At 42.1% G+C, this 26,550-nt stretch overlaps 1 protein-coding gene across 2 annotated transcripts in view; it reads left to right on the plus strand.

The window, feature by feature from the left end:
- Positions 1 to 26,550, plus strand: part of PIGG (phosphatidylinositol glycan anchor biosynthesis class G (EMM blood group)) — a 64,334-nt gene that overhangs the window by 12,144 nt on the left and 25,640 nt on the right. Inside the window, exons 5-11 of one of the 2 annotated variants that reach the window (XR_013541366.1) lie at positions 391 to 535; positions 1,769 to 1,985; positions 2,558 to 2,775; positions 5,854 to 6,132; positions 10,628 to 11,085; positions 21,366 to 21,557; positions 24,940 to 25,043. Coding sequence is in view for 1 of the 2 variants with exons in the window: in XM_020814909.3 (XP_020670568.3) it covers positions 391 to 535; positions 1,769 to 1,981; positions 2,558 to 2,775; positions 5,854 to 6,132; positions 10,628 to 11,085; positions 21,366 to 21,557; positions 24,940 to 25,249 (1,815 nt within the window). In the remaining variant the exon portion in view is untranslated. Of the gene's footprint in view, positions 1 to 390; positions 536 to 1,768; positions 1,986 to 2,557; positions 2,776 to 5,853; positions 6,133 to 10,627; positions 11,086 to 21,365; positions 21,558 to 24,939; positions 25,250 to 26,550 lie in introns of those variants that run through there. The other variant, XM_020814909.3, reaches the window with a different exon arrangement.

The following is a 26,550-nucleotide window of genomic DNA, read 5'->3' on the forward strand; positions in this document are numbered from 1 at the left end:
TGCAGCTGCTCTTGTGCATCTGAGGAAAGTGTGTGGCAACCATTCCTGAAACTATATAATTTATATTTTATAATGCCAGATTTTGATTGAATATCAGGAAAGACTTCCTGTTAGAGCAGTAAGACAGTGGAGCCAATTACAGTACCTCGAAAGGTGGTGAATGCTCCAACACTGGAGGCATTCAAGAGAAACTTGTACAACCACCTGGCAGTTACCTTTTGATTTGTATTTCTGCAGCAAGCAGGGGGCTGGACTTGATGGCCTTATGGGCCCCTTCCAACTTCACTACTCTATGATTATGCCCTGGAATCTGTGAGGCAAGGAATAAGAATGGCTGGTAGTATATGCCAATGTAGCCTCCTAAGATCTTGGATTTTTCATTCCATTCAGGAGGAGGGAGAAGGGGCTTTGCCATGTTTACTGGTTGTGTGTGGTGACCACGGAATGTCTGAAACAGGAAGTCATGGTGGTTCCTCAGATGGTGAAGTGCACACACCCCTGCTTTTGATCAGCTCCGGGTTTGACAAGATAAGTGGTAAGAACTTGCCAGTACTGTACATTTCATAATGAGATTATGTTGCTCTGTTAAAAATTCTACAGTAGATGTCTGGGCCTGGGTTGTGCTAGTGAAAATTGCAAGTATGGTCTTGTATGTCTGTATACTGACCTGTTGTGAAAGAAAAAGAAGTTCTCTCCATATAGAACTCTAGATTTCAGATGGAAGGCTCAAATAGCACACTTCTTACAACATAGTTTTGCACAGATATTTTTAAAATAGTGACACATTCCACTGGGTGAATAGCTGCTTATATTCTGAAGTGGTATAGCCCAGCTGGAGGTTTATAGCTGCAGGGCAAAGTCGGCCTTGGGAACCCTTTGATTTAGAAAAGTCACTGTTAGGTAGCTACATTTGATACAGCTGGCACTTACCTACAAAACCCTTCTCCGTTAGCCTTTTTATGTGTCATGCATGATGTGTGTGCATGATGTTGCAACACCTAAAGCAGCTCTGCCTCAGGAATGCAGATTGCTTTGGGCTTCTTTAAGGAGATGTAGGCAAGGAATACAAACTAGGACCTTAAAAGCAAGAGCTTCACAAGCAAGGGGCCTTGTGTTTCCCTTACGAAAGGTTTCTCTTTCCATGGAGAGCCAGTGTGGTGGTCAGTGTGTTGGAAGCAACCTGGGGAAATCAAGGTCAAATCTCAAGTTGGCCCTGCAACCCATTTGGTGGCCTTGGGCCTCTTGATGTCTCTCAGCCTGAGATAAATGGGGAGAAGACCAATACTGTATGTCTTTAATCTCATGTTCTAACTACGGAAGGAGTTGAAATAGATGCTTTGCAATCAAATGTAATCAAACAAATGTAATCTGCCACTTGGGCTGCTACGATCTCTTTGTAGGAAAAGTGAGACAATAAAGACTACAACTGTAACCAGCATATAAAAACAAAATAGCTCAATGCAGCATGTGGCTTTTGCAACTAATACAGTTCTTGACTACAGTTCTGTGCAGGTTATGGTAGGGGTGGGAGAGGGCATCTTTCATCCAAAGAAAGTTGAACATTTCAGAGGCTTAGAGGATTTTGGCAAAGTCATAGATGGAGAACAGCTGCAGGACTTTGCTAACTGTACCAAACAAGCAGGGAACAAGCTCACTCTAAACTGCAGGATCTAAAGAGCGAAAATCGTGGGCCATTTCTCTTCAGCATATAGTTTGGGGATGATGATTGAATACAATCATAACTCGCATTTTTCTCTTTTTTTCTCAGGTTCTGCCAAACCTCCAGAACGTGTTCAGCAAACTGATTTAGCTGTCACCCTGGCAATTGGGCTTGGCTTGCCAATTTCAAGGAACAGTGTTGGGAAGCTGTTACTCCCTGTTGTGCAGCGAAAGACAATGCGGGAACAGCTACGATACTTGCATTTAAATGGCTTCCAGCTCAGCAGACTTCTCCAAGAGAATATGCCCACATATGAAAAAGGCAAGTAAGTTGGTTATTGTGCTGGTTGCTAGCATAGGTTCTTCACACTTAGAAAATCCACTTCTGAGGGGAAAAGGAACAATGTAAGATTCTGACCACTGGGGAATAGATATAGGGTTTGCAAAGCAAATTTAAGGGATAGAAAACTCAAAGTAACTATTAGCTTTATAGTAGATTCAGATGCAGATGTCTAGCCAGAATAAAACTGCGAACATTAGTTATTGCTTCTAGAGTAATGGACGTTGAAGGTACAAAAGAAGCTCAGCTGATTGAGGAGGATGTGCTTGCTTCTGATAGTTTGCAAGTGTTGGCTTCTGGGCCAGTGTTCATGTAATTCTGGCACCTTGCATATTTTCATGTTTGGGGTGAGCTCCCCTTCCTTCCAGTGTCAAAATTAGCCATGGTTTAGAGCCAACATTGCACAAATACTTTCACATCTTTATAAACAGAGTATTCCATTCTGGTGGGAGCCCATGTATACAAAGGGAATGATTGCCATTAGTCACAGCGAGATGAATCCTTTCAGTAGAGGCCTTGGATAACTTTCTGATTTGCATTAATGTCTCTTATTACTAGATCCTGGATTTGAACAGTTTAAGATGGCAGAAAAATCTCATGGAAATTGGATCAAGCTTTATTTGGAGGGGAATACTTCAGAAATTCTCATGAATCTTGGCAAAAAAGTCCTTAAGCAATATTTGGAGGCTCTCAAGATCCTGAGCTCTTCTTTAAGCGAGCAAGTGGCACAGTATGACATGTATTCAATGATAGTGGGAACAGTGATTGTTTTGGAGGTATGAACTGGTATATTAAGGTAATTGAGTATCTTAAAAGGTTCCCCTTGACAATTTTTGTCCAGTCATGTTCGACTCTAGGGGGCGGTGCTCATCCCCATTTCCAAGCCATAGAGCCAGCGTTTTTCCGAAGACAATCTTCCGTGGTCACATGGCTAGTGCGACTTAGACACGGAACGCTGTTACCTTCCCACCAAAGTGGTCCCTATTGATCTACGTGCATTTGCATGCTTTCGAACCGCTAGGTTGGCGGGAGCTGGGACAAGCGACGGGAGCTCACTCCGTTGCATGGATTTGATCTTACGACTGCTTGGTCTTCTGACCCTGCAGCACAGCCTTCTGCAGTTTAGCCCGCAGCGCCACCACGTCCCTTAATTGAGTATCTTAGTCCAGTTTAATTTGGCATGACCTGGTCCTTGTCAGCTGGCTTGCAAGGCATTATTTGAACCTACACAGCACCAGAGTGTCTGGATGTCTTTTCAATTTCAAGTGTTCTTGGTTTTAGGAAAACATAGGAAGCTATCTTACACAGAGTAGGTCCATCTTGCTCACTTTTTTTCTTGACTGAAATTAGGGCTTATCCTAGAGATCCTCACTATTACTTTTCACTTTGTTCCTGGAAATCAACTGTGGTGTTGTGGTAGGAGTATTGGACTGCAACATAGGAGACCTGAGTTTAAATCTTTGCTCACCCATGAAACTCACTTGAGTGATGCTGGGCCAGGCATACTTTACTTACCTGACCTACCTCACAAGGTTTTTGGGAGGGTAAAATTTAAGGAAGAGAACCATATGCAATGCCTTCTCACAGAAGGGAAAGGTTGGATATAAATGCAACACATAAATTTTAAAAATCTACCTAGTGGTCTCTCCTCTAAGTACTATGTAGGCCCAATGCTTATTAATTTTTAAGATCAGTTGAGATTTGTGTGTTCAGGGTTATATGGTGAGCAGGACAGGTTTTCTACTGGTATAAAGTGCCTGTCTTCCTGACACAAAAAATTGCATTTGTGATGCTAGATCCAATTTCTAGGAAGAAATTTGCTAGAAAATGTCAAGGTACAGAGTTGGATGACAGTTCAATAACAGGAAGGACTCAGTTGCAGAAGGGATACTGGAAAGATGTGAATGCACAGAAGGAATATGTGGAACAGGGAGGCTGCTGGAGATGTAAGAGTTTTGCTCAGAAGACCTTTATTTTTAACCTTCAGGTTAAAATGTCTGTCTCTGTATTTGGGTTTTTGCGTCTTGAACATGTACGTTGTGTTGACTACTAAAAAGGATAGTGGAACTTTCCTTGTGTAGTAATTATAGTGAGCCCAGTGTGACTTTTTGGAGGCGAAGCTGTGCTCATCAGAAAAAGGGGAAGAAATACTAGGAAAATAATGCTGGGGCCATTGAAAATAGTGTGGTCTCTTAAATGCAGAGGCACTGTAAAAGAATATTGTTCTTTGTGGTGGAGGGGGTTCCTGCTGATAGTAATAAGAATACCAAAGTAGAAGTAATTCCAACAACCTGAATTCTCTAAGTAGAAGTGATAGTTTGAGTTTTCATCCTAGCTGGACTATTCCTTCAAGCTGAAATTGTTTGTGTAAAACCCATTTTACTCTGGGCCTGTTGGAAGCACAGGGAACTGTCCAGGGTACTGATCAGTGGAAGCATTGACTATTCTCACAACATAAGTTGTGTGATGCAAGAATGTATTTGTGTTTTAATGCAAACTGTGATTTTTAAGACTGAAAATAGCAAGATTCAAATATGCAATGTGAATCTGTTGATCTGCAGAACTTAGAAGGTCCCATCTTTCATGGAAGGTAATATGGAGGTCAATACACTGCTGTTCCTGCTCCCAACATCAAGACCGTTCCTTGGCCCTTTCCATCTACATTGACATATAGAACTTGGATATTTTGGGAAGAGAACTTGGTGCACATAGAGCTCTGTACAGTCTGTATGTTTACAATAGGACTCCTTAAGATTTTAGAGCAATGGACTCCCACTCTTCACACCTCCACTTATCATCTGTAACAGTTGGAAGTCTGGCTGAGGATGTGTACAATATGCGTGAGCCCAGCTGCATGGCTGTGTTTCTGTTTAATTGCATTGGGTTGCCCTTATTCAGGTAGCTTATGGAGGGGGCTAAAGCAGCATGAGGAGGAGCAGGAATTGATCTCTGGGAAGCTTCGCTGAATGTTTTGCAGACTTGTTAGTATGTAACATTTTGCTGGCTTTATTTGCTGCTTTGTTCTGAGTAGCAGAAGCTTAACATATCTGATTTGGCTTAGAACCAAGCTACTCTAGATGGATTTAAAAGGCTTGGATTTGCACTGTAAGGTACTTGGTCCTTCTTGTCTCTCTCCCTTTTCCCAAACAACATACCCCTAGGTTGCATTGGAAAGACCACACTTTCAAGGGTGGTTCACCCTGTGGTTAGGGGAGGAGGCTGTTGTTTGAGAAATATTGGCCAGGAACTCTTAGAGTTAGGTGGCACATGTTGCACTTGTCTTTCAGTTCTTGGCTGTTTCAGACAGAATCTGCAATTAGAAGCAATATAGTACTATAAAGCAGTGGTTCTTAACCTTGGGATACTCAGGTGTTTTTGAACTGCAACTCTCAGAAACCCCAGCCAGCACAGCTGGTGGTGAAGGCTTCTGGGAGTTGCAGTCCAAAAACACCTGAGTAACCCAAGGTTAAGAACCACTGCTATAAAGAATGATAAGCAGTCCCAAAGCGTGCACAATAATAATGTGCAGGAGCGGCAGCTATAGAGTGTCACTGTGAGCCACTATCAGTTCTGACAGCTCTTTTAGGCCAATAATTGAAACTTGTACCAGATGTTCTTGGCCCAGGGCTTCTGGAAGTTATAGCTCAAGAATATGTGAGTCTCCAAGTTTGGGAATCACTGTGCTAGGTATACCGAACATACTGAAAACTAGATTTATCTGGCCTGTAATTACTGAGATCCTGTTGGTTAGTGTAATAGAGTGAGAGAATGTAAGTCAAAAGCTGTTTCCTCCTTGCTTGGCTTTGATTGCTGGACCCTCCATTTAAAACCCTTTCTCCCTGCTCCCCCCACAGGTGCTGCTTTTACTCCTCCTGAGCATCCCAAAAGCCCTGAGCAGCCGGGCAGAACTTGAACTGCCTCTTTCGCCGTTGTGTTCTCTGCTCTTCTATTTGATGTGCCTGCTGCTCTGCGCAGTTCATGTGGTTGTGTGCACCTCAACAGAGAGCTTGTGTTATTTCTGCAGCATCTCGTGGCTAACAGCCATTGGAGTGATTGTGCTGATGTCTGGCCTTCTGTGTGTCCTCCTTTCTGCTGTGGAAAAGGTGTTTGGGAATCCTAGACACTCCACCAAGGTAAGATGTTGTAGGGATCTAATTTGACCCCGTTTTGCCTGTTGCTCTGTACTCCCCCATCGTTGAAAGAGAAGGCCCCATATGTTAGTCCTTCTTCCCCCATACAGAAGCCCTTCTCATTTTGAAAACCGCCATGCCTGCCCCACATTGTTTTCATGGGAAAGGGTTGAGAACCTCTTTCATTCCACTACAGCAAGGGGGACCAATATGTGGCCCTCCAGTATTGTCCGCCTGCAGCACTAGCCAGTGCAGCCAGTACTGAGGAATGCTGGGAGTTGTAGTCCAGCAACATCTAGTCAGCTACAGATTACCTACCCTTCTCCTGTAAGGATCAAAATAGCTGGGATTTGAAGAAAAAATGGGAAAGAGAAGAGTCATTGCTTTCTCTCTGCATTGTTCTCCTGTTTCAAATGGAAGCTCTGTCAATTTGCTTTGGATGCAGGTGTACGTTAAAGCCAAGAAAAAAAGTGTTGCGAAATTTCACAGTGCAGGTCCCCCTGAATTTACCAAAATAGCAACAGAAGAGGTTATTTAACCAGCCGTGATAAATTGATTGTAGATCCAGTTTGCTAGTGTCACAGTCCGGATCAGAGAAGCACTTTTAAAAAAATTGTATATCATATTTGTATTCGGTATTCTTCTGAGGTGTTTGTGGTACCTAACATTGGAGCTGTTCTTATTTATCAACAGGCTTTGTCACTTTGAATTCTGTACATCATATATGAAGTAGTCGTTTTGTTTTATCCAGGAGTGTTTCCCATCTGTTTCCTTGAATCACCAGAATCTCTGAACACGAGTATTTAATACCTCTGACAGATAATAGGGTTATGTGAAGTATTTTCATTCTCATTTTTCTGCAGTAGGTACTCGACTAGAGTAAGCATGATAGCAATCATAGGATGGTCAATGAATGTGGAAAGTCACAGAGTTCTGCCATCTCTCTCTGTAATGTGAAGCTGGAAATGTGTGTATGTCCAGATGTTATTAAGATCTTAACTTCCACATATTTGTTAGCCTTGGCTGCACTGGTTGGGGCAGATGTGTCCTGCTCTAATGTGTACTTAAGGAAACATGAGACTGTTGTGATCTTGAGAATTTTCTTGCCCCAACTTTGTGGGCATTTCATGAAATCATCTCCTTCGTTAATTACATGTACAGTACATATTTGGTGGCAGCAGCTCTGGGACGCTCTCATGTCTAGTCCCAGTTATGAGGATGTGCCAGCTCTAAGATAGTTTACAGTGTTCTAGTACAGTGGTTCCCAGCCTTGGCTCCCCAGAACATAGTAGGTACTTTTTGATTGCTACCTGTTTCATCTACAACAGTGAGAACTGGAACTGGGATTCCTAAGCCAGTTACAGTGCATGATCCTCGGATCCTTGAGTCTTAAGTCCTGTCCAGCTTTGGGTTCCTAGATGTTCTTGGACTACAACTCCCAGAAATCCTGGCTAGCAGAGGTAGCAGTGAAGGCTTCTGGGAATTTCAGTCCAAGAACATCTGGAGACCCAAGGTTGGGAACAACTGTTCTAGAAGGTTGCGAGTAGGATTCTTCTCTACTTGATGGCCTCACCCACCCTTGGCGATTTTTGAATATCAGGAGAATACCTCCTTTGTTTGCTTGTATCCATCAAAAAGCATGAGTAAGCCCACAACGATGGCTTGGGGTGGTCTGGCAGTTAGATACAGTTGGAATTGATGTGAGCATATCAGATTGTGAAGACATTTTTTTAAAAGTTGTGGATATTGCAGCCTAAAAGGTGATATGTGCTCAGTTCCAATATCTAAATTATTGCAGTTTGACAGCATCATTCAGGGAGATTAGTGCCAGAGAGCATCTGGCTAGACTGTTCCACAGTGCTTCGATAGGCGTCTGTTAGTCTTTTGAAAATCACTGCATGGAAGCAGCTTTGCCCTCCCCAATCTGTATTATCTGATTTTATAATGGAGCAATAATAAAAGTCTGGTTTGAAGTGGCATTTTCAGATTCATAATCATTGGAAAAAAAATATGCTGCTTTAGCTGGAGGCTCATTGCAAACTGCATTTGAGAATGATCACATGCAAGAACGGCATAAAATTTTACTTTTAAAAAAGTGGAATAGAATAAATGGATACTGAGTAAAGGAAATCAAGTTCTCAGCTTTAACTTGAACTTGACCACCAGTCTCAGATTTTTAGTTGTGCAGGCAGAAGTGCGCATACTAGCTAGCTGCCACTGTTGATTGGTACTGTAGGTGAATTAAAGAGAGCAAAAAAAAAGGGGGGGCTACAGATTCAAAGCAAACTGTTGTTAAAGACAGATCTGATTCTGGTGCATCTCTGCATTAAAGAATAAAAAAACTCCATACACTAAATATGATATTTTTCTTCTAGAAGTGAAAGCCTTCACTGCCATGTCATATACAGTATTGAGATTTTGGTGGTATGAAAAGTTAAATGGCTGCTCAGTATTCATTGTTTGCTTTATCCTAAAGACAGTCTGAAAGATCACGTTTCAGACTTCTCTGGAAATGGCAACCAAGGAAACCAAAACATCTCATTTTTTCCTTATCCACCACTTATAAGTCTCCTGCATCGTGACTGTGAAGGATGTGCTCTTGTGTTCATGAAATGGGATGTTTATGAGCCTTGAAGTGGAAGGCATGAATCTTTTGTGATTTTCTGTTGCCCCTTTACAAGAACAGTGAAATGAATTGATTTGTCTATCTGTTTGTGTGCTGATGATTAGATTTCTAATAATAACACAGGCTACAGCACTAGGCAGGCCTTCGGTTTGATCTAACAGTGCTGCTGTTATGTTTCTGAGGATCAGTTTGCAGAAGCGTGTGCTGAAAACATTGGAGTAGATTTTACCACAAGGAGTGAAACGGTGTGTTAAAGGAAACAGTTCACATGAAATTTTATATAACTGGTGTGCAGGTTTAGCTCTAGATGCCTTCGTGTTGAGCAGTGCCATATTCAGCTCAGTTGAGGTATATTTATAATGGTAAAATCTGCAAGTTGAGCTTCATCAAAATATTATACAGTGGTGCCCCGCTTGACGACGATAATGCATTCCAGGAAAATCACTGTCCAGTGAAATAGTCGTCAAGCGAAAAAAAACCCATTGAAATGCATTGAAAACGGGTCAATGCGTTCCAATGGGGGAAATACCTGCTCATCCAGCAAAGATCCTCCATAGGGGAAGCCATTTTGCATCGCTGTCTTCTGGAAATAGGTCAGGAAAACAATGGGGAGCCATTGTGAAAACCCGATGATCAGCTGTTTTTAATCGTTGCGAAGCGAAAATTCGGTTCCCGAAGTAGGGAACTGATCGTCGTAAAATGAAAAAAAAACCCATTGGAATCAGCCCCCCCCAAACTCATCATCAAGCAATTTCATCGTCTAACGGGGTAATCGTCAAGTGGGACACCACTGTACTTATAGTATATCAGTATTTGTAATTCTTATTCTTTTACGCTCTGAGATCTTACATTTACTGGTTTGCCTTCATTTTCTGGATCGCACTCACAGCAAAACCTCAGTAAAAAGAATGTAACAATTGAGAGGAAATTGTGAGAGTCAGTTCTTTACGTTGATTATATATGGGAAATTATTTGTACCTCTTTTTATATTTCAGAGTTCCAACAGAAAGTGCTGAATACTATTGTAGTTCATGTAAAATACATATAACTTGCCATTGCTTAATAAGTGTTGGGATGTGTTAAACGTTGCTAGTGGATCTTCTGTAGCTACTTGGTTCTCCATGTTGTATGACATTATTATTGTTGATGCTATCCTTTTGCCTTTCTTGATGGTATTTTTGGTGTATGGTCATGTTTTATATACATTCAGCTGAGCTCCAGTTTACTGAAATTTGTGTACCATGGCTATTTTTTAGGACTTAATTTTCCTTAAATCAGTAGGTTATTAACATACTAAGTGTCTCTTTCTAAGGTAATCTTGCATGGCAATTTCGTACGGAATAAATAGTTTTAGAACATGCAATATCAATACCAGAATATCAATATTCTAGTTATAGCAGCTGTTAAATTACATGAATGAATATACCTTTTCTCCCTCTGCACTGCAACATCCTGGGAAGTGGGAAGATTGAGATGAAAAAATGACTCCCTCCTTACCTCTTTTTGAATGTTCTGATTGCTGAAAGATTTCTATTTTTAGTTCCACATAAGCCACTTCCTATTCTGTTGCAAAACTCATAACAGAATGAACTTTAAATGTTACACTGGTTATTCAAAGGGAAGCTATGTGCGGTTCTTGAAGGAGAACGAGCCACCATTTCAATGGCACAATTAGCTTAATGTTGACAGCAATTCTGAATTACACTGAAATTAACCTTGTTTCAGACAAGGAGTATAGAAGAATTACATAAAATATAACAAAAATACAGTTGTCATTGAAGAACCAACTGTAAGCAATTTTGCATGCCGACAATTCTAATGATATGTTGGATTCTTCCAAATTATGTCGTCAACACATTTTTGTCTTCACAGAATCCAGCTGCCTCTGCTTCCAGCTGGTCTGAGTTGGATGTACTCATCCTGGCGGGCACTATTGGCCACGTGTCAAGTCTGAGCGCTAGTAGCTTTATTGAAGAAGAGCACCAAACGTGGTACTTCCTCATCAACACCCTTTGCCTTGCCCTGTGTCAGGAGATCTGCAGGCACTATTTCTTGGCAAAAGAATGTGATTTTCAGCTTCCCTCTGCAGCCAGACCGATTTCAGAAGAAGGGAAGGGAACATCTTCCCAGCATCGGAACGACGTAAGCCTATTGCAGGATGATTTGAAAACGGGCAAGGCCACCTCCCCGGAAAACATAAGCAGCTCAGAGAAGTGGATGGCATTGGTCACTCCGTGGATCATTCTTGTTTGCTGCCGGTTGCTTCGCTCCTTAAATCAGACTGGCGTTCAGTGGGCTCATAGGCCAGACTTTGGACACTGGTTGACAAGGTATGCATTTGATTTGTTCTGTAATTGGAAGACGTAAGACTTGTAAATAGCCGATTGTCTCTTGTGAAGGGTGGTCCCTCTTCAAGGCAACTAGGGAGGGAAGCATGATAAAATATGTTCCTGTAGGGTAGGAGTAGGTAACTGTGACCCAATTTGTATTCTTAGATTGTAATTCCCATATGCCATGACTTTACACAGCCAATGGTGAGCGGTTGTAGCTGTTGCTGTGCAGCAACATCTAGAGGGCCAGAGTTGCTAACCCTTCCTCTTAAATTTATAAATACAGTCAGGAAGGCCAGAAATTATGTTTGTATTTATTTGCATGTATTTGTAATATTGAGGCTAAAATCTTATTGTCATTTTCTCCACTTGTAATGGCAATTCAAAGAAGAGTTTTTAAATGTGATCTGGTTGCTCAGTTGATGGCACAACTACGAAAGACTGGTCAACCAACAGACAGCCTAGGAAATAAATTTGATCGATTGCCTTTGCATAGCCATACAGAGTAACAGGATTCTAGCCTTAGTGAGCTTTAATGTTTATGTGGTGCTTTGGAATATTCCTTCTTGCTGTTGTGTTTTCAATAACCCTCCAAACAATGTAACACAGAATACTTCGGTCATGTTTACAGTGGTGCCCTGCTTGACGACGATAATCCGTTCCAGCAAAATCGCTGTAGAATGAAATCAAGGGAAAGGAAAAAGCCCATTAGAATGCATTAGAAACCGGTTAATGCGTTCTAATGGGTGAAATACCTGATTGTCCAGCGAAGATCCTCCATAGGGCAGCCATTTTCTGGTGCCTGTAAAGCGAAAAAGCAGTCCTGAAAACAGCGGGGAGCCATTTTGCACAGCAGGCAGCCATTTTGAAACCCAACGATCAGCTGTTTTTAGATCGTCGTAAAGCGAAAAATCGGTTCCCGAAGCAGGGAACCGATCATCATCAAGTGATTTTTTCTTATTAAAACATTTTGTGATCACAAAAACATCGTCGTGGAGCGGATTCGTCATGGAGCGGGGTAATCGTTAAGCGGGGCACCACTGTATTTGTTAATTCATCCTTCTATTTTGCTTTATCTCAAATATAGTAGTTATGCAAACATGTTTGTTTAAATTAGAATATTTTTCTCTGCTCCTTTCTGCCTCCCACTTCATTTGTTTTAGGTTATGGAGAATGGAAAGGGGGAGCTTATATTAGAACTGAGCACCTTCCAGCTCAATAAAACAAATGGTAACTTTTCTTGTTCTGAAGCTATAGGGCAATTGATGGTTGCTCTCAAGATTATTATTATTTTAATTTGGAAGAGTCAAGCTCTGTGTTATGACTGATAGCTGAGTCCATGCCTGTCTTCTGCTTACAATTCTTACTGTCACCATTTTCACCAATTAAATCCTAAAACAGAGTAGTGGTGTTTTGCCTCAGGCTGCCAGATGAGTTCATGACAAAGACTGTATTTGATCTGAAGGCTTCTTGCTTCACTGCTGTATCTTGTCGCTACACTAGATCTATGTACGTTTTTACTTGGGCATTGTGTCTGATACCTTTTTTTACAGATGTCCATAATCATTTGAAGGTGTTATATGCCTTCAGTGGATAAGCTACATATTATGACATAAAGTGTGAATTCTGATTGCAAAAGCCAAGGAAAGTATGCTGCTTATATACCACCCCATAGCACTTAAAGCACTCTCTGTGCAGTTTATGATTTAATAATGCAGGCTAAGCATTGCCCCCACATGAACTGGCTACTCAGTTTACTGACCTCAGAAGAATGGGAGGTTGAGTGAACCTCAACTCGGCTACCTGAGACTGAACCCAGTTCATGAGCTTGACAATCCTGTATTTCTGAACTGTCTGGGGGCACAAAAATGTTTATGTGAATATGTATCTGTGGCCAAAATCTTGCATAGCTATGCAAGTCGTGTAACCTTTGTAGGCAAATTGCCTCACGTTAAAAAAAACCACCATAGATGTTATCAGTTGCACGCTGAGTTACACAACTCAGTATGCAACTGGTAATGTGTATGACAGTTTGTTAGCTTGAGGCAATTCAGCTCCAAAAATTCGATTGTTTGTGTAATGGTGCATAACTATGCAAGAGGATTTGGGCCTGCATCTTTGTGTGGATGTGATAGCTGCTACAATATTCAGAGCTGTATGCACTCAGTGCTAAAAATAAAATGAAAACCATGACCAAGGTGACCTACATTCTGTGATATGAAAAGGTAAAATATGCTGCTTATACTAATTGAGTAAATTGGGGAGTGTTTTCATGTGTGAGGTATTTCCACAGTTGTTCTTGCATTGTTTGCTCTGCTTAGCTATTTTAGAAGATAGTGAAACTCTGACTGCTGAGATTTTCCCAGACATTCGATCCACCTATCCAAATACATCTAGAAACATGCTGTTTCAGAAGAGAAAAAGAGGTAGAAGAATGATGATATTCTCTCGAAGTGCAGAGAAATGCCAGTTGGGTGAATCTTTTGACTGCCTGATGAATGGCGAGTGATCAATTTTGTCTTTTCTGCTGAGAAGCGGGTGGCTACCTAATCTCCTATCGCCATGCATAATCTTGACTTCACTTCATTAAGAAGGGCTGCCATATATCTTTGCTGCTTCAGGCGATAATGGACTTTCCGAGAGAGAGTCATTGAATTTTATTAGCACAAGAGATGCCAAGCTAGCTACGAAAGGGAACCTTTTTGGGAGGAATGAATAGGTGTCAAGGAATAGGTGAAATCCAGTTTCTCCAGATAGGAGGAAAAATACATTTCAGCAAAACTGTTGGGCGTCAGGTAATATTTGCATTATGTTCTTAAGGAAGAACAGTGTAACTGCTCTGCAGTGAGGGAAGTGGTTTTCTCCCCTTATGGGGTTGTCAGGAATTCATTAGGCAGAATTGCTATACCTACTTTATAACCTTTTTAAAAAACTCTGGGAAGGTAGAATCTTGTTACACAATTTTGTATGGGCAGTCACTCAAGTGGGTGTAGCTGTTTCCTGTGCCATTTCTTATGGAACTGGAGAAAATGGGAGGATAATCTGTAGTTTGATGAAGGTTGCAGACAATTTACAGAGGCAATTACAGTAGTACCATGGTGTCTGTGGGATCAGTACCTGCAGTTTCGCTTATTGGCTGCCTGAAAAATATACCCCCCCCCCCCCCCAAGAATGTGTTTCTACCATGTATTACCAGAACTGGCCACTACAGACAATGCATCTCCATACCTACATTTTTTAGCATCCACAGATGGGGGCTTGGAACCAATCCCTTGCAGATACCGTGGTCCTATGATAAAAGACAACATATGGGGTTTGTATATGGATTATGGTATAGTCCCCACACCTCAGCCCTTTAGCACTGTGCAAAGGTTATTAAAAGGTAATCCTAAAAAGGAAGTTAGAGCATGCCACTTTGCAGTGGTGTGAATAGTCACTTGAAAGCAAAGACAGATCTAAATTCTGGCAACTTCTTTCAACATCATGGTGTACTGGTGAGTCCTCTGCTGAGCATTCATTTCCTACACATGAATGGGAACTACACTATCATTCCCCCTTTTATGACGGGATGGCTTGTATGCTACCTTGGTGAATGCCACCTTGCTGGTCCTAAACAAAAATATTTTTTAAAAAAAAAATCTAAAAAAGGGAAAGGCATTTCCACGAATGCATCCTGCCTGATATTTTGTTTGTCTGCCTTGGTGGATCACCATACTAGCTGCTTTATTTGCATCTGCTGGGAGATTCCCTTCAGATTGGGCAATGGCTACTATCATAGTCCCTATTGACAAGAAAGTGGTGTAATCAGATTCTAGGAACTTCTGCCCTGCAAGCTTCTTCAAGGATTGTGTGAGATAGTGTATTGTGTAAGAGTCATCTGGGACCAGGATGATTCTGATCCTATCCCTGTGAATGAGGGAGTGCAACATGGATGCATGCTAGCACCATTGGAGATTAATATGGATTTATATGCCATCCTTTCCTTTTTTATATTCTTCTGTCACACATCCAGATGGAGATGTGAATGTGAAAGGCTTTAGGCTTGTCTTTTGCCTAAATTAGCTTTTCCAGGCTAAGTACACTAAAATGAAATAAGACACATATATGGCAACTGGACAGCTAGCTGCTGCAACGAATAAATAATATACTGAGGAGCCCTAATGCAGTCAGCAAGAGGTTGGAAGATGGTAGTAGGTTTTATAGAGTTTTGTAAAGACAGGCAGCTCTCCCAGAGATTTTATGGAGCCCCAGCATGGGTCTTTTTGAATGCTATGGTTGTGGAGTACCATGGTTAGCAGAAATTGCTAACTACTGTATAATACTAGGGATGTCCTCACTTTCACTCAGGCTGGGTTAGTCATACTCTTGGGTAGGGGTTCTGATAACACCTGAGAGGAGATTACAATGACATATACAACTTCCAACATCCAGACCACAATTACACTTAATTCTGGGTACTGCTTCAATAAGATACGTAATGATTTAAACATCTCTTTTAAGACGTTGCCTCCGTATGTGCTCTTTACTGATCCACACAAATGAGATCACTTTCCATTAAATGCAGATGAAATTCTCTGCAGTTGAAAGAGATTCAGAGATGTTATGTGGCCCAACATGTGGGTTGTTCTAAGGTGGAGTATCCATACTTTTAAAGAACCCATACTGGCAGCTGTGGGATGGGAAGAAGTCTTTAATTTCTGTAAAATCACTGCTGGTGATAAAATTATCCCAGTGGTGATGATTTTCTGGAATTAAAGGCTTCCCCCACAAGAAAAAGAATCCCAAGGGACTTTTGAGACCCTTTTGGGGGGGAAAGGATCAGAAAATCTTAATTTCCAGAAATTACCATGGCTGATAAAATTATGAACTTTGCATGACATAAGTTAAAGCAACAGGATTTCAGCAAAGGTTGGCTTTAATCTCTTGTTTATGGTTTTTATGACTCTGCTCCATACCTTGTTAGTCTTATGAGTTCTGTTTTCCATGTTGTGTGTTTGAGTAATGCCTCGCTGGTGACTCAATAATAAATAGACTATAATTTTTAGTATTTTTTTTTTTGTCGGAATGTTTTAATTTACACTTTCAGTAAATACTGTTTTAATATTGTAAACTGTTTAATTATGTTTTATCATTACTGCTTTTGTGTGTGTGTGTAAAACTTGCAAATTTGTTTAGGGGAGGAGCAGGATACAAGGAGGATGAATGAGACGAAGATTGCCAGACTTGCTTTTCTGAAGTTACATAGCATTGCTAGTTTATCCCTGCCGAGTGGAGCTGTAGGGCCATCTCAAGATATGCTGCAGGTTGTCTGATTCAACTCTGGGCATTCCAAATATTTTAGAAACAAACTCCGGGAAGTCTGGACTATTGGGGCTTCTGAGAGTTGAAGTCCAAAACATCTGCAAGGCCAGAAATTAGGAGTAACTCTTCTATGGACATTCTCGGATTCTAATGGTGATGGCCAGGGCTCAACAGACCTAGCCATTGACCATCATGGAATATGCCCCAGACGTTTTGCACTATGCAGCTGTGATATTTGTTTTAAAAAAAGTCTATACTATTGAACTTAATTTTTTCTTAGGTTGGCTTTACAAGAATGTATAAGGTATCAGAATTTCAGAATTTCCCTTCATAGATTGCTGCCTTGTCGTGGCAAAGGGGCTTGAGTAATTCAGAGAAGCTATGGGCTATGCCGTGCAGGGACACCCAAGACAAACAGGTCATAGTGGAAAGTTCTGACTAAACGCGATTCACCTGGAACAGGAACTGGCAAGCCACTCCAGGATCTTTGCCAAGAAAACTCCATGGACAGAAACAAAAGGCTAGAAGATATGATGCTGGAAGATGAGCCCCTCATGTCAGAAGGCATCCAAAATGCTACTGAGGTAGAGCGGAGGACAAATACAAGTAGCTCCAGAGCTAATGAAGTGGTTGGGCCCAAGCCGAAAGGATGCTCAGCTGTGGACGTGTCTGGAAGTGAAAGGAAAGTCCAATGCTGCAAAGAAAAATACTGCATAGGAACCTGGAATGTAAGATCTATGAACCTTGGTGAGCTGGATGTGGTCAAACAGGAGATGGCAAAAATAAACATCGACATCCTGGGCATCAGTGAACTAAAATGGACGGGATTGGGTGAAATCAATTCAGATGATTATCATATCTACTATTGTGGGCAAGAATCCTGTAGAAGAAATGGAGTAGCCCTCATAGTCAACAAAAGAGTGAGAAAAACTGTACTGGGATACAGTCTCAAAATGATAGAATGATTTCAATATGAATCCAAGGCAGACCTTTCAACATCACAGCAATCCAAGTTTATGCACCAACCACCATTGCTGAGGAGACTGAAATTGACCGCTTCTATGAAGATTTACAAAACCTTCTAGAACTGACACTAGAGAAAGTTGTTCTTCTGATTATGGTGGACTGGAATGCCAAAGTAGGGAGTCAAGAGATAAAAGGAACAACAGGTGAGTTTGGCCATGGAGTTCAAAACGAAGCAGGGCAAAGGCTAATAGAGTTTTGTCAAGAGAACAAGCTGGTCATCACAAACATACTTTTCCAACAACACAAGAGGTGACTCTAAACATGGACATCACCAGGTGGGCAATACCGAAATCAGATTGATTATGTTTTCTGCAGCCAAAGATGGAGAAGTTCTATATACAGTCAGCAAAAACAAGACCTAGAGCAGATTGTGGCTCTGATCATCAGCTTCTCATAGCAAAATTCAAGCTTAAACTGAAGAGAGTAGGAAAAACCACTGGGCTAGTCAGGTATAATCTAAACCAAATCCCTTATGAATACACAGTGGAAGTGAAGAACAGATTAAAGGAACTAGATTTGGTGGACAGAGTGCCTAAAGAACTATGGATAGAGGCTTGTAACATTGTACAGGAGGCAGCAACAAAAACCATCCCAAAGAAAAGGAAATGCAAGAAAGCAAAATGGCTGTCCAACGAGGCCTTACAAATAGTAGGGAAGAGAAGAAAAACGGAATCCAAGGGAGATAGGGAAAGTTACAGAAAATGGAATGCAAACTTCTAAAGAATAGCAAGAGGGCCTTCTTAAATGAACAGTGCAAAGAAATAGAGGAAAAGAATAGAAAGGGAAAAACCAGAGATCTGTTCAAGAACATTTGAGATATTAAAGGAACATTTTGTGCAAAGATGGACATGATAAAGGACAAAAATGGTAGGGGCCTCCCAGAAGCAGAAGACATCAAAAAGAGGCGGCAAGAATACACAGAGGAATTATACCAGAAAGATCTGGACATCACGGACAACCCAGATAGTGTGGTTGCTGAGCTTGAGCCAAACATCCTGGAGAGTGAAGTCAAGTGAGCCTTAGAAAGCCTGGCTAACAACAAGGCCAGTGGAGGTGATGACATTCCAGTAGAACTATTTAAAATCTTAAAAGATGACACTGTTAAGGTGCTACACTCAATATGCCAGCAAGTTTGGAAAACTCAGCAGTGGCCAGAGGGTTGGAAAAGATCAGTCTACATCCCAATCCCAAAGAATGGCAGTGCCAAAGAATGCTCCAACTACTGTACAATTGCACTCATTTCACACGCTAGCAAGGTTATGCTCAAAATCCTCCAAGGTAGGCTTCAGCAGTATGTGGACTGAGAACTCCCAGAAGTACAAGCTGGATTTTGAAGGGGCAGAGGAACTAGAGACCAAATTGCTAACATGTGTTGGATTCTGGAGAAAGCCAGAGAGTTCTAGAAAAACATCTACTGCTGCTTCATTGACTACACAAAATCCTTTGACTGTGTGGACCACAACAAACTATGGCAGGGGTCTCAAACATGCGGCCCGGGAGCCATTTGCGGCCTGCTGGATGATAGTTTGTGGCCCCCGCCTTGCCTCCCCCCCGAAGCACCCATGCATCCTCTGCTGTCAAGGGTCAAAAAAATCATCACCTCACTCGCCGGCTCTCTCCCAAGACAGTGCCTCTTGCACCCTCCATCCGGAACTGCAGCCTGCCAGCCAGCCCGCCTGTCTGCTGGCTGGCAGCCTGCAGTTCTGGATGGAAGGTGCAAGAGGCACTGTCTTGGGGGAGAGCTGGTGAGTGAGGCGTGCTGCCGGCCCTTTTCCCCGAGCCACCGCCAAGCGATGCCTGAGAGCAGAGCTTGCTTCCGGCCCGTCCTCAAAGAGCGCCGCCAACAGCAGTTGCCACTACCGCCTCTTCCAGGGAAGCGGTTCTCTGGCTCTCTTTCTCTCTTGGCACCCCCAGCACCAGCCCTGCCAGCAGCCACCTCAGCACCCAGCAATGCTTCCTCCTCCTCGTCCTGCTTCAGCTGCCTTGGCTCTGGAGGCTGCCTGGGCTCACCTCGCAAAGTTTGCTCCTCTGTCGTGGTGGAGGTAGCTGCTGCTTCTGAGTGCGCCTTTTTTTGAGGGGGGCCCTCAGAGGAAGGTTGCCAGACCTCGTGTGTGTGTGTGTGTGTGTGTGTGTGTGTGGCCATGAGGACTCACCCCCCCTCCTCCTCGGAGCCCCAGCCAGGCTAAGGAAACTCCTGGGTGGCTTCCTCGGGCTCTTGACGGAAAATCTGATGTGGCCCAGCCTCACCCAGACTCTGTCTCCAGCGGCCCCCAGGTAAATTGAGTTTGAGACCCCTGAACTATGGCAAGTTCTTAAAGAAATGCGAGTGCCTGACCACCTTATCTATCCCCTGAGAAATCTATATAAGGGACAGGAAGCAACATTTAGACCTGAATATGGAACAACTGATTGGTTCAAAAGAAGGCTGACCATTGAAGAATTGATGCTTTTGAATTGTGGCACTGGAGGAGACTCTCCTGGACTGCAAGGAGATCAAACCTATCTGTTCTGAAGGAAATCAACCCTGAGTGATCACTGGAAGGACAGATCCTGAAGCTGAGGCTCCAATACTTTGGCCATCTCTCATGAGAAGAGAAGACTCCCTGGAAAAGACCCCGATGTTGGGAAAGTGTGAAGGCAAGAGGGGAAGGGGATGACAGAGGATGAGATGGCTGGACAGTGTCATTGAAGCGACCAACATGAATTTGACCCAACTCCGGGAGGCAGTGGAAGACAGGAGGACCTGGTGTGCTCTGGTCCATGGGGTCACGAAGAGTCGGACATGACTAAACGAGTAAACAAATAATTAAAGATGATAGCAACACATCTAACAGAAACACATAAAAAGTATCTAATTTAAAAGTTATGGGGAAGGGGAAAATAAAGAAATGTGCAGCAACTACAGGATAGAAGCATAGGTTCCAGGTGGGTCTCCCATAGGACAAAATTCCATAGATGGGATACCAGAACATAGTAGGTACTTTGTGGTTACTACCTGTTTCAACTACAATGGGGAGAACTGAAGTCTCCTGTCCTGATTTTAAGGTAGTAGTTTCCAATGTTGGGTTCCTAGATGTTTTTGGACTACAACTCCCAGAAATCCTGGCCAGCAAAGGTAGTGGGAACGCTTCTAGGAGTTTTAATTGAAGAACATCTGGAGATCCAAGGTTGGAAACCCACTTGTTTCACGGTAAACAGCTACCCATTAAATCAAACACCTCAAGCTTCCTGATAAGATGAAATACTGTTGGGTGTGCTCAGTGAAGACATGAAGCTTGACAACTAGTGTTAATGTGATCTGTTAGACTTGAGGTTCATTGAGAAACCAGTGTTTCTCAAAGCAAACAAATAAACGTTTAGTGCATTTTCTTCAGATTTGGTATTATCACACTATTCACATGAATGTTATTTGTGAAAAGTTTTTGTTGAGTCAATGATTGTTAAATGCTTTCCTGTGTCTCAGTCTTCCCCATCCTGTTGCCCTCCAGAAATGTTTGGCTTACAGTCACCATTATCCACAGCTGGTATAGTTAGTCATGGTAGCTTGGAATGATCAGAGTTGGAATTGCACATCTGGAAGGCTGCATCCGACAATGAAAAGTGTTTGATACTTTGTGACAACATATTATAATTTTCTGCATTAGATACTCTTCAGAAGTAATAATTTATTACTTGTAACATGATGGATTGTCATGATTTATGTATATATATGTATATATTTTAAAAAGATGCTCTTCAGAAGCCTATGGAATGATACATGAGGATCACTTTTCCTGCTGGTGGCTGGATTGAAACTTCCTAACTTTTCTGCCCATACTGCCATCTAGTAACCCACCTCGCTAGTCTTGACAACCAGTAATTGCAAAAAGATAAATGAACTTGCAATAGATGAATCTTGTAAAAAAAAGAAAAAGAAAGGTCTGTATTGAAATAATTATTGTTGTGTTTTACAGTTCTGAACATAAAGCTGAACTTTCACTTCTGGCATCTGTATCCCTTGTTGCGATCTTTATCCTTGTTCAGTGGAGATGTTCTCTGGTTTCTAAAATAGCGATGGCACTTGGACTCTTGGGAGTGTACAGTTACCGGGCAGCCATTGGAAATGTGGAATTTCCATGGCAACAAGACAGCAAAGATATTTCAAAGTAAGTTCATTAGCAACTATGCAAATGTCCTTAACATTGCGAGGGCTAAAAGAAATATAATGAGAAAGAGCTGTACTAGTTTAACCATGTGCTTTAAAATGGGTGGGCAGGATACAGGCTTGTCGGTTGTTTTGGGGTTTTTTTCTCCCCAACCCTGATGTCGACCAGCTGGAGGAATTGAAGAATTTCATGCTGACGAATTTCTTAGGAGTACTGAGATTGTAAGCAAGCTACAGTTCTTCCACCACGAAAGCAGCTCCTGGTTTCCCCAAGCTTTACTCATTTTAGCACCATTGTTACTGCTGTGGCAAAATAATAGAGAATCAGAAATTCTTGTTGATCATCTGCAGATCACCCTGAGAATCACCAGCATAGCTCTCTTGGAAATGATGGCTTGGAAGATTGTGGTGTTTGGTGTCCTAGACTCCCCAGGTATAGGTGCAAATCCCCTGAAATTGCTAACAAGTATATGGTTCTTTATATTTACCGTATTTTTCTGTGTACAAAACAACATTTTTTCCTAAAATAATTAGAGGAAAAATTGAGAGTTGTTTTATAGATGGAAGTAACGGCGGGGGGGGGGAGGGAGGGATCAAAGCGCTATGATCCCTGCTTTCCCCCTCCACTTTCTTGCAAGGAAAGTGCTTTCCCGCTCCACTTTCTTTGCCAAAACCTGCTTCCCCCCTCCACTTTTTGCAAAGAAAGTGGAGGCGGAAAGCACATTCCTCACAAGAAAGTGGAGCAGGAAAGTGGTTTTTATTTGCAAAAAGTGGAAGGGGAAAGCAGCTTTTTGCAAAGAAAGTGGAGGGTAAAACCATTTTCCTGGCAAGGAAGTGGAGGGGGAAAGCAGGAATCAAAGTGCTTTGCTCCCTGCCTTCCCCGTCCACCTTCTTTCAAAGAAAGAAATTTTGGGTTAGAAAAGGGGGGTGTCTTATATATGAGGGTATCTTATACATGGAAAAAATGGTACTCGTGTAGCTGAATGAAAAGGGTGGTCTCTACAACTACTAAAGTACAGGGAAGGCCCTGTATTCTGTCTCCAGCTTTGGCCGGTCAAGTGTTTCTGAAGACGTTGAAGTGGGACATTAAGAAAGCAGCCACCCCCTTTTGTCTGTCTACAGCACTGGGTATTCAAAGGTAGTTTTCTACTCGTGAAAGAGTTCTGTTTAGGTTTTGAGGCTGCATACGTGTGGCTTACTCATTCTTCATTCCAGCCTATGCCAAAAGCTTAAAAGAGAAAGGTGTGTTTTTATAATGCAGAGCTCTATATCCCATGACAAGGGAAGCACACCTAATCACCTGCAGGCGATAGTTGTTAGTCATAGGTGACCAGTCAAGTGTTAAATTACAATGCTGTGAATAGTTAAGAATCAGTTTGGGAACAAAGTTGCATAAACCTCTCAATTTTTCTAGTTAACGGCTAACTGCTCTGTGACAAATGACACTGGGGAATGCTAAGCTTGAAGGATAATCTGCTGAAGTTTCAAAGCTGCAGTTCAGATTGTTGCTCACTCATCTTCATAGCTGCTGGCTCAATATTACAATCTGAAGAGCGGTTCACAAAGATTTACGCCATTGGAGGTTTTAAAGTTTCTTGCCACCTGACAAAGCTGAATCCAAAAGCCCACTGGAGCACTCCTTTTGACATCTAGAGTCTAAAGCCATGAGCAGCTGCAAGGGAACAATGTCTGTGAAGTATAACATCAGGATGAATTCCTGTAGCATCGTGGCAAAGGGGATAGAACAAATGCTTTCGGTTTGATATATGATGCAAGTAGGATAAATCTTTGCTCAGAGGGCATTTTGCCAAGAGCCGCGTTCCCAGTGAGACAAAACCTGCATTTCCTTTAAATCATTTTGCACCACATGAATACATAGCAGTCTTACACATTTGTGTGCTGTTCTTCTTTTCCATGATCGTGTTTCTGCTTGATTTAGGAAACTGGCATAATTACATTCGTATCACTGCTGGCAAGATGGAGCTGTCTGTGTTGGTTAAGAATGCTGTTAAATTTGAAGTGTATTCCTGTAACAGATGTATTCAATCCTCAGCAGAAAGTGGAATTTTTTTTCTTCGTAGTTTTTGTTGATACATTAGTGGCCATACAGCTAGTTCACAAATCAGTATTACAGCAGTTAAGAGGAAGGGGAAGAGTTATGTTTACTTGACTCTCAGGGAAGCACTGTTGCCGTTTCAGTTGGGGAGAAAGTGTGGAAGCCCTTTCTTCTTCTTGGCAAGCTGCCCTTTGCTTGACTGGCTCACGAGTACCTGATTTCTCAACTGTTACACCACCAGCCCCATGAATGACAGAGTGCTAGGGGGAGCAGCCGCTTGTGAGATTGCCCTTCTACCTGTCATTTCCTCAGCAGTCCATTGTGTTTTAAACATGGCGCCAGCTCACGCAGGAGCCAGTGAGGAGCACCTGGAGGCTAGCCATTCGAACAGATGAGCACCTAATGTTTCATGCTGCCACTGACCGCTTAAGTAGAACCAAGGCCGTTGAGGGCAGTTAGTAGAAACTTGTTACTTAAGGAATGCAGTGGTTCATTTAAATTCTTAGTTTTTCATTATACAGTGATTTTCAAGTATGGGGAAAATCGTCATTTTGCCACCCACTCTAGCCAGAAGATCTTTGAATTGAGGATGACTAAAAGGGAGTGGCCATTCGGATATAGTTGGGCTCGAGTTTGCATTGCCCCTCGCTATTGGTTGTGCTGGCTAGGGTTGATGAGATTTGCAACTCAGCAAGTTCTGGTTGGTCACATACAATATTTCCCATCCTGCCATAGTCGGTGTGCATTAGGATTTAAACATGGACACAAAAGCATCTGATTAATCAGCCTTTTGTCTGAGTGGAACTCAGTGGAGCTTCTGTGTTGTTCATCTACACTGACCCAAACCAAGACCTGCTTTATCGTTATCAATGTAACAGCGCCAGATACCCATAGATTATAACAAGATGTAGGCCTACAGTGCAGGGCTAGGCATGTTAACTCTTGCCAAGGCAAGTGTTACCTACATTTAAAGTGCCTGTAAAAAGCAGTGGCATAGAATAATTTACTGCCCTTGATAGCCCTCTGAAAGGTTGCCCATGTATCTCATGGGTTTTTTTCAGTCCCTGCACTACTTCTGGATGGACTCTGAGCGACACTTCATGGGAAGACCACATTCTGGAAGGTCAGCTAAGAAATGCCTTAAATAAAAAGAATGTAAAAAAAATCTCTGTTATCAATAATAGTACTACAAATATGCTTGCCTTCTTTGATAGGAACATCTTACTGGGAAATCTCAGTCTTTCAACGATAGGTGTACTGATGTGTTTCAGCAAAATCCGACAAAGGCACTGAATTCATTCCATTCTATTTCTGTCTTTGTTTTCAGGGGCATCATCGAAGCACGTTTTGTTTATGTCTTTGTTCTTGGCATTATTTTCTCGGGCACCAAAGACTTGCTCAAATCTCAGGTTCTCTTGGCAGACACTAAAACTAAGTATACTGGCTTATGGGAAATATACAGCGGACTGGTGCTGCTTGCTGCCCTCCTGTTCAGGCCTCATAACTTGCCAGTGTTGGTCTTTTGCTTGCTCATCCAAGCCATGATGTCAAAGTATGTCTGGAAGCCACTGGATTGTGATGCTGCTCAAGTTACTATAATGCATTACTGGTTTGGTCAAGCATTCTTCTTTTTTCAGGTAAGCTGAGAACCTGCCACTATTTGTTTTTTTGATAACTAATTCCTTGTCTTCCTTTAGAGGGTTAATGGTTGCCCCTTAGACCCTAGGCCCTTTGGCCAGCATGTTGCCAATGCCCAGGCTTTGAGAAGGTACAAAGGGACACAAGTTGGCAGGTCTTATTGACTGTGGTTGACGTTCCTTCTGTACTCCCTTCTATTTGACATTGCAAGACAGAATTTATTCCAACTACCTCCAGTTACTGATCCCTATTCTTAACTGCTCTGAATCTGGGATACTTTGTGGGGTTCTTTTTCTTATCAGGATGATACGTGCAATTTAATGCACCTTGAATTGGGGTGGTTTCTAGATTCCATGAGTTTATGAGGTTTCCTTAAGAGTAATGAAAAGCATTGCCATACGTATCCAGGTCTAGAATAATTTAAGCACTCCACACTACATGAGAAGGAAGATCCATGGAAGTGTTTATTGGACCCACTCCATCCACTATGGTCCCAGACATCTGGCCATGCTATGTTGTATAGGCACTTTCCATACATTATAGCAGTGTGTACAGTGGGAAATCTAGAATACTTAGTAATATAGGTTTCTCACTACAGACTTTCAACTCTAAAATTTGGAGGATGGCATGGCTGTTTAGCAAGGCCTTGGGAGCAGCATGATGACATAGGAGATAGGGCAAGCCAACATGTCTTCCTCTTCCTCTCTACAGTTTTCTGACGGTGTGATGGGGGGATGAGTGACTCAGTTTATGGATTGTCTTTAAGACCTAAGCCTCCCAGGAAGGTATAAAACTTTTAAAATAGTACATATCAAACCAGCTGATTAGAAGCACAGCAGAACTATATTTGAAAGTAGACAGGAAACAAGATTTTAAGCAATGCCAAGAACTAAGTGGAATCTAAGAGATATCCACTTAAAACTACCAGAGGTGGAACCAATCTATCCTCCTTTGGGTTGGATTTAAACTAGTAATCTTACTGTTATTAGAGTTTAATTCGTTTAATTTCATAACTTTGTACTTAGTTGTGTCTGTTTTTTAAAAAAATCATTTGTGAATTGCCTTTGGTTCCTACATTGGCACAGAAACGAGATGAAACACCAGAGAGATGTTTCCAAGCCGGGGCACTGCTGTCCCATGTACCTAACAGCCCAGTCTTTTGTGGCACGAGGCCATACATTTCCAGCAAGCTCACAGAAATCCTTCATATACCTTGATCCCAAACCATTCAGGCCTATGTAGATTAAAGGAAAACTGCACCTTGGGGTTAGGAATCAACTGGAAAGGACCCTAGCTGGTA

This window comes from Pogona vitticeps, chromosome 2 (genome assembly GCF_051106095.1).
Source record: "Pogona vitticeps strain Pit_001003342236 chromosome 2, PviZW2.1, whole genome shotgun sequence".
Lineage (NCBI taxonomy): Eukaryota > Metazoa > Chordata > Lepidosauria > Squamata > Agamidae > Pogona > Pogona vitticeps.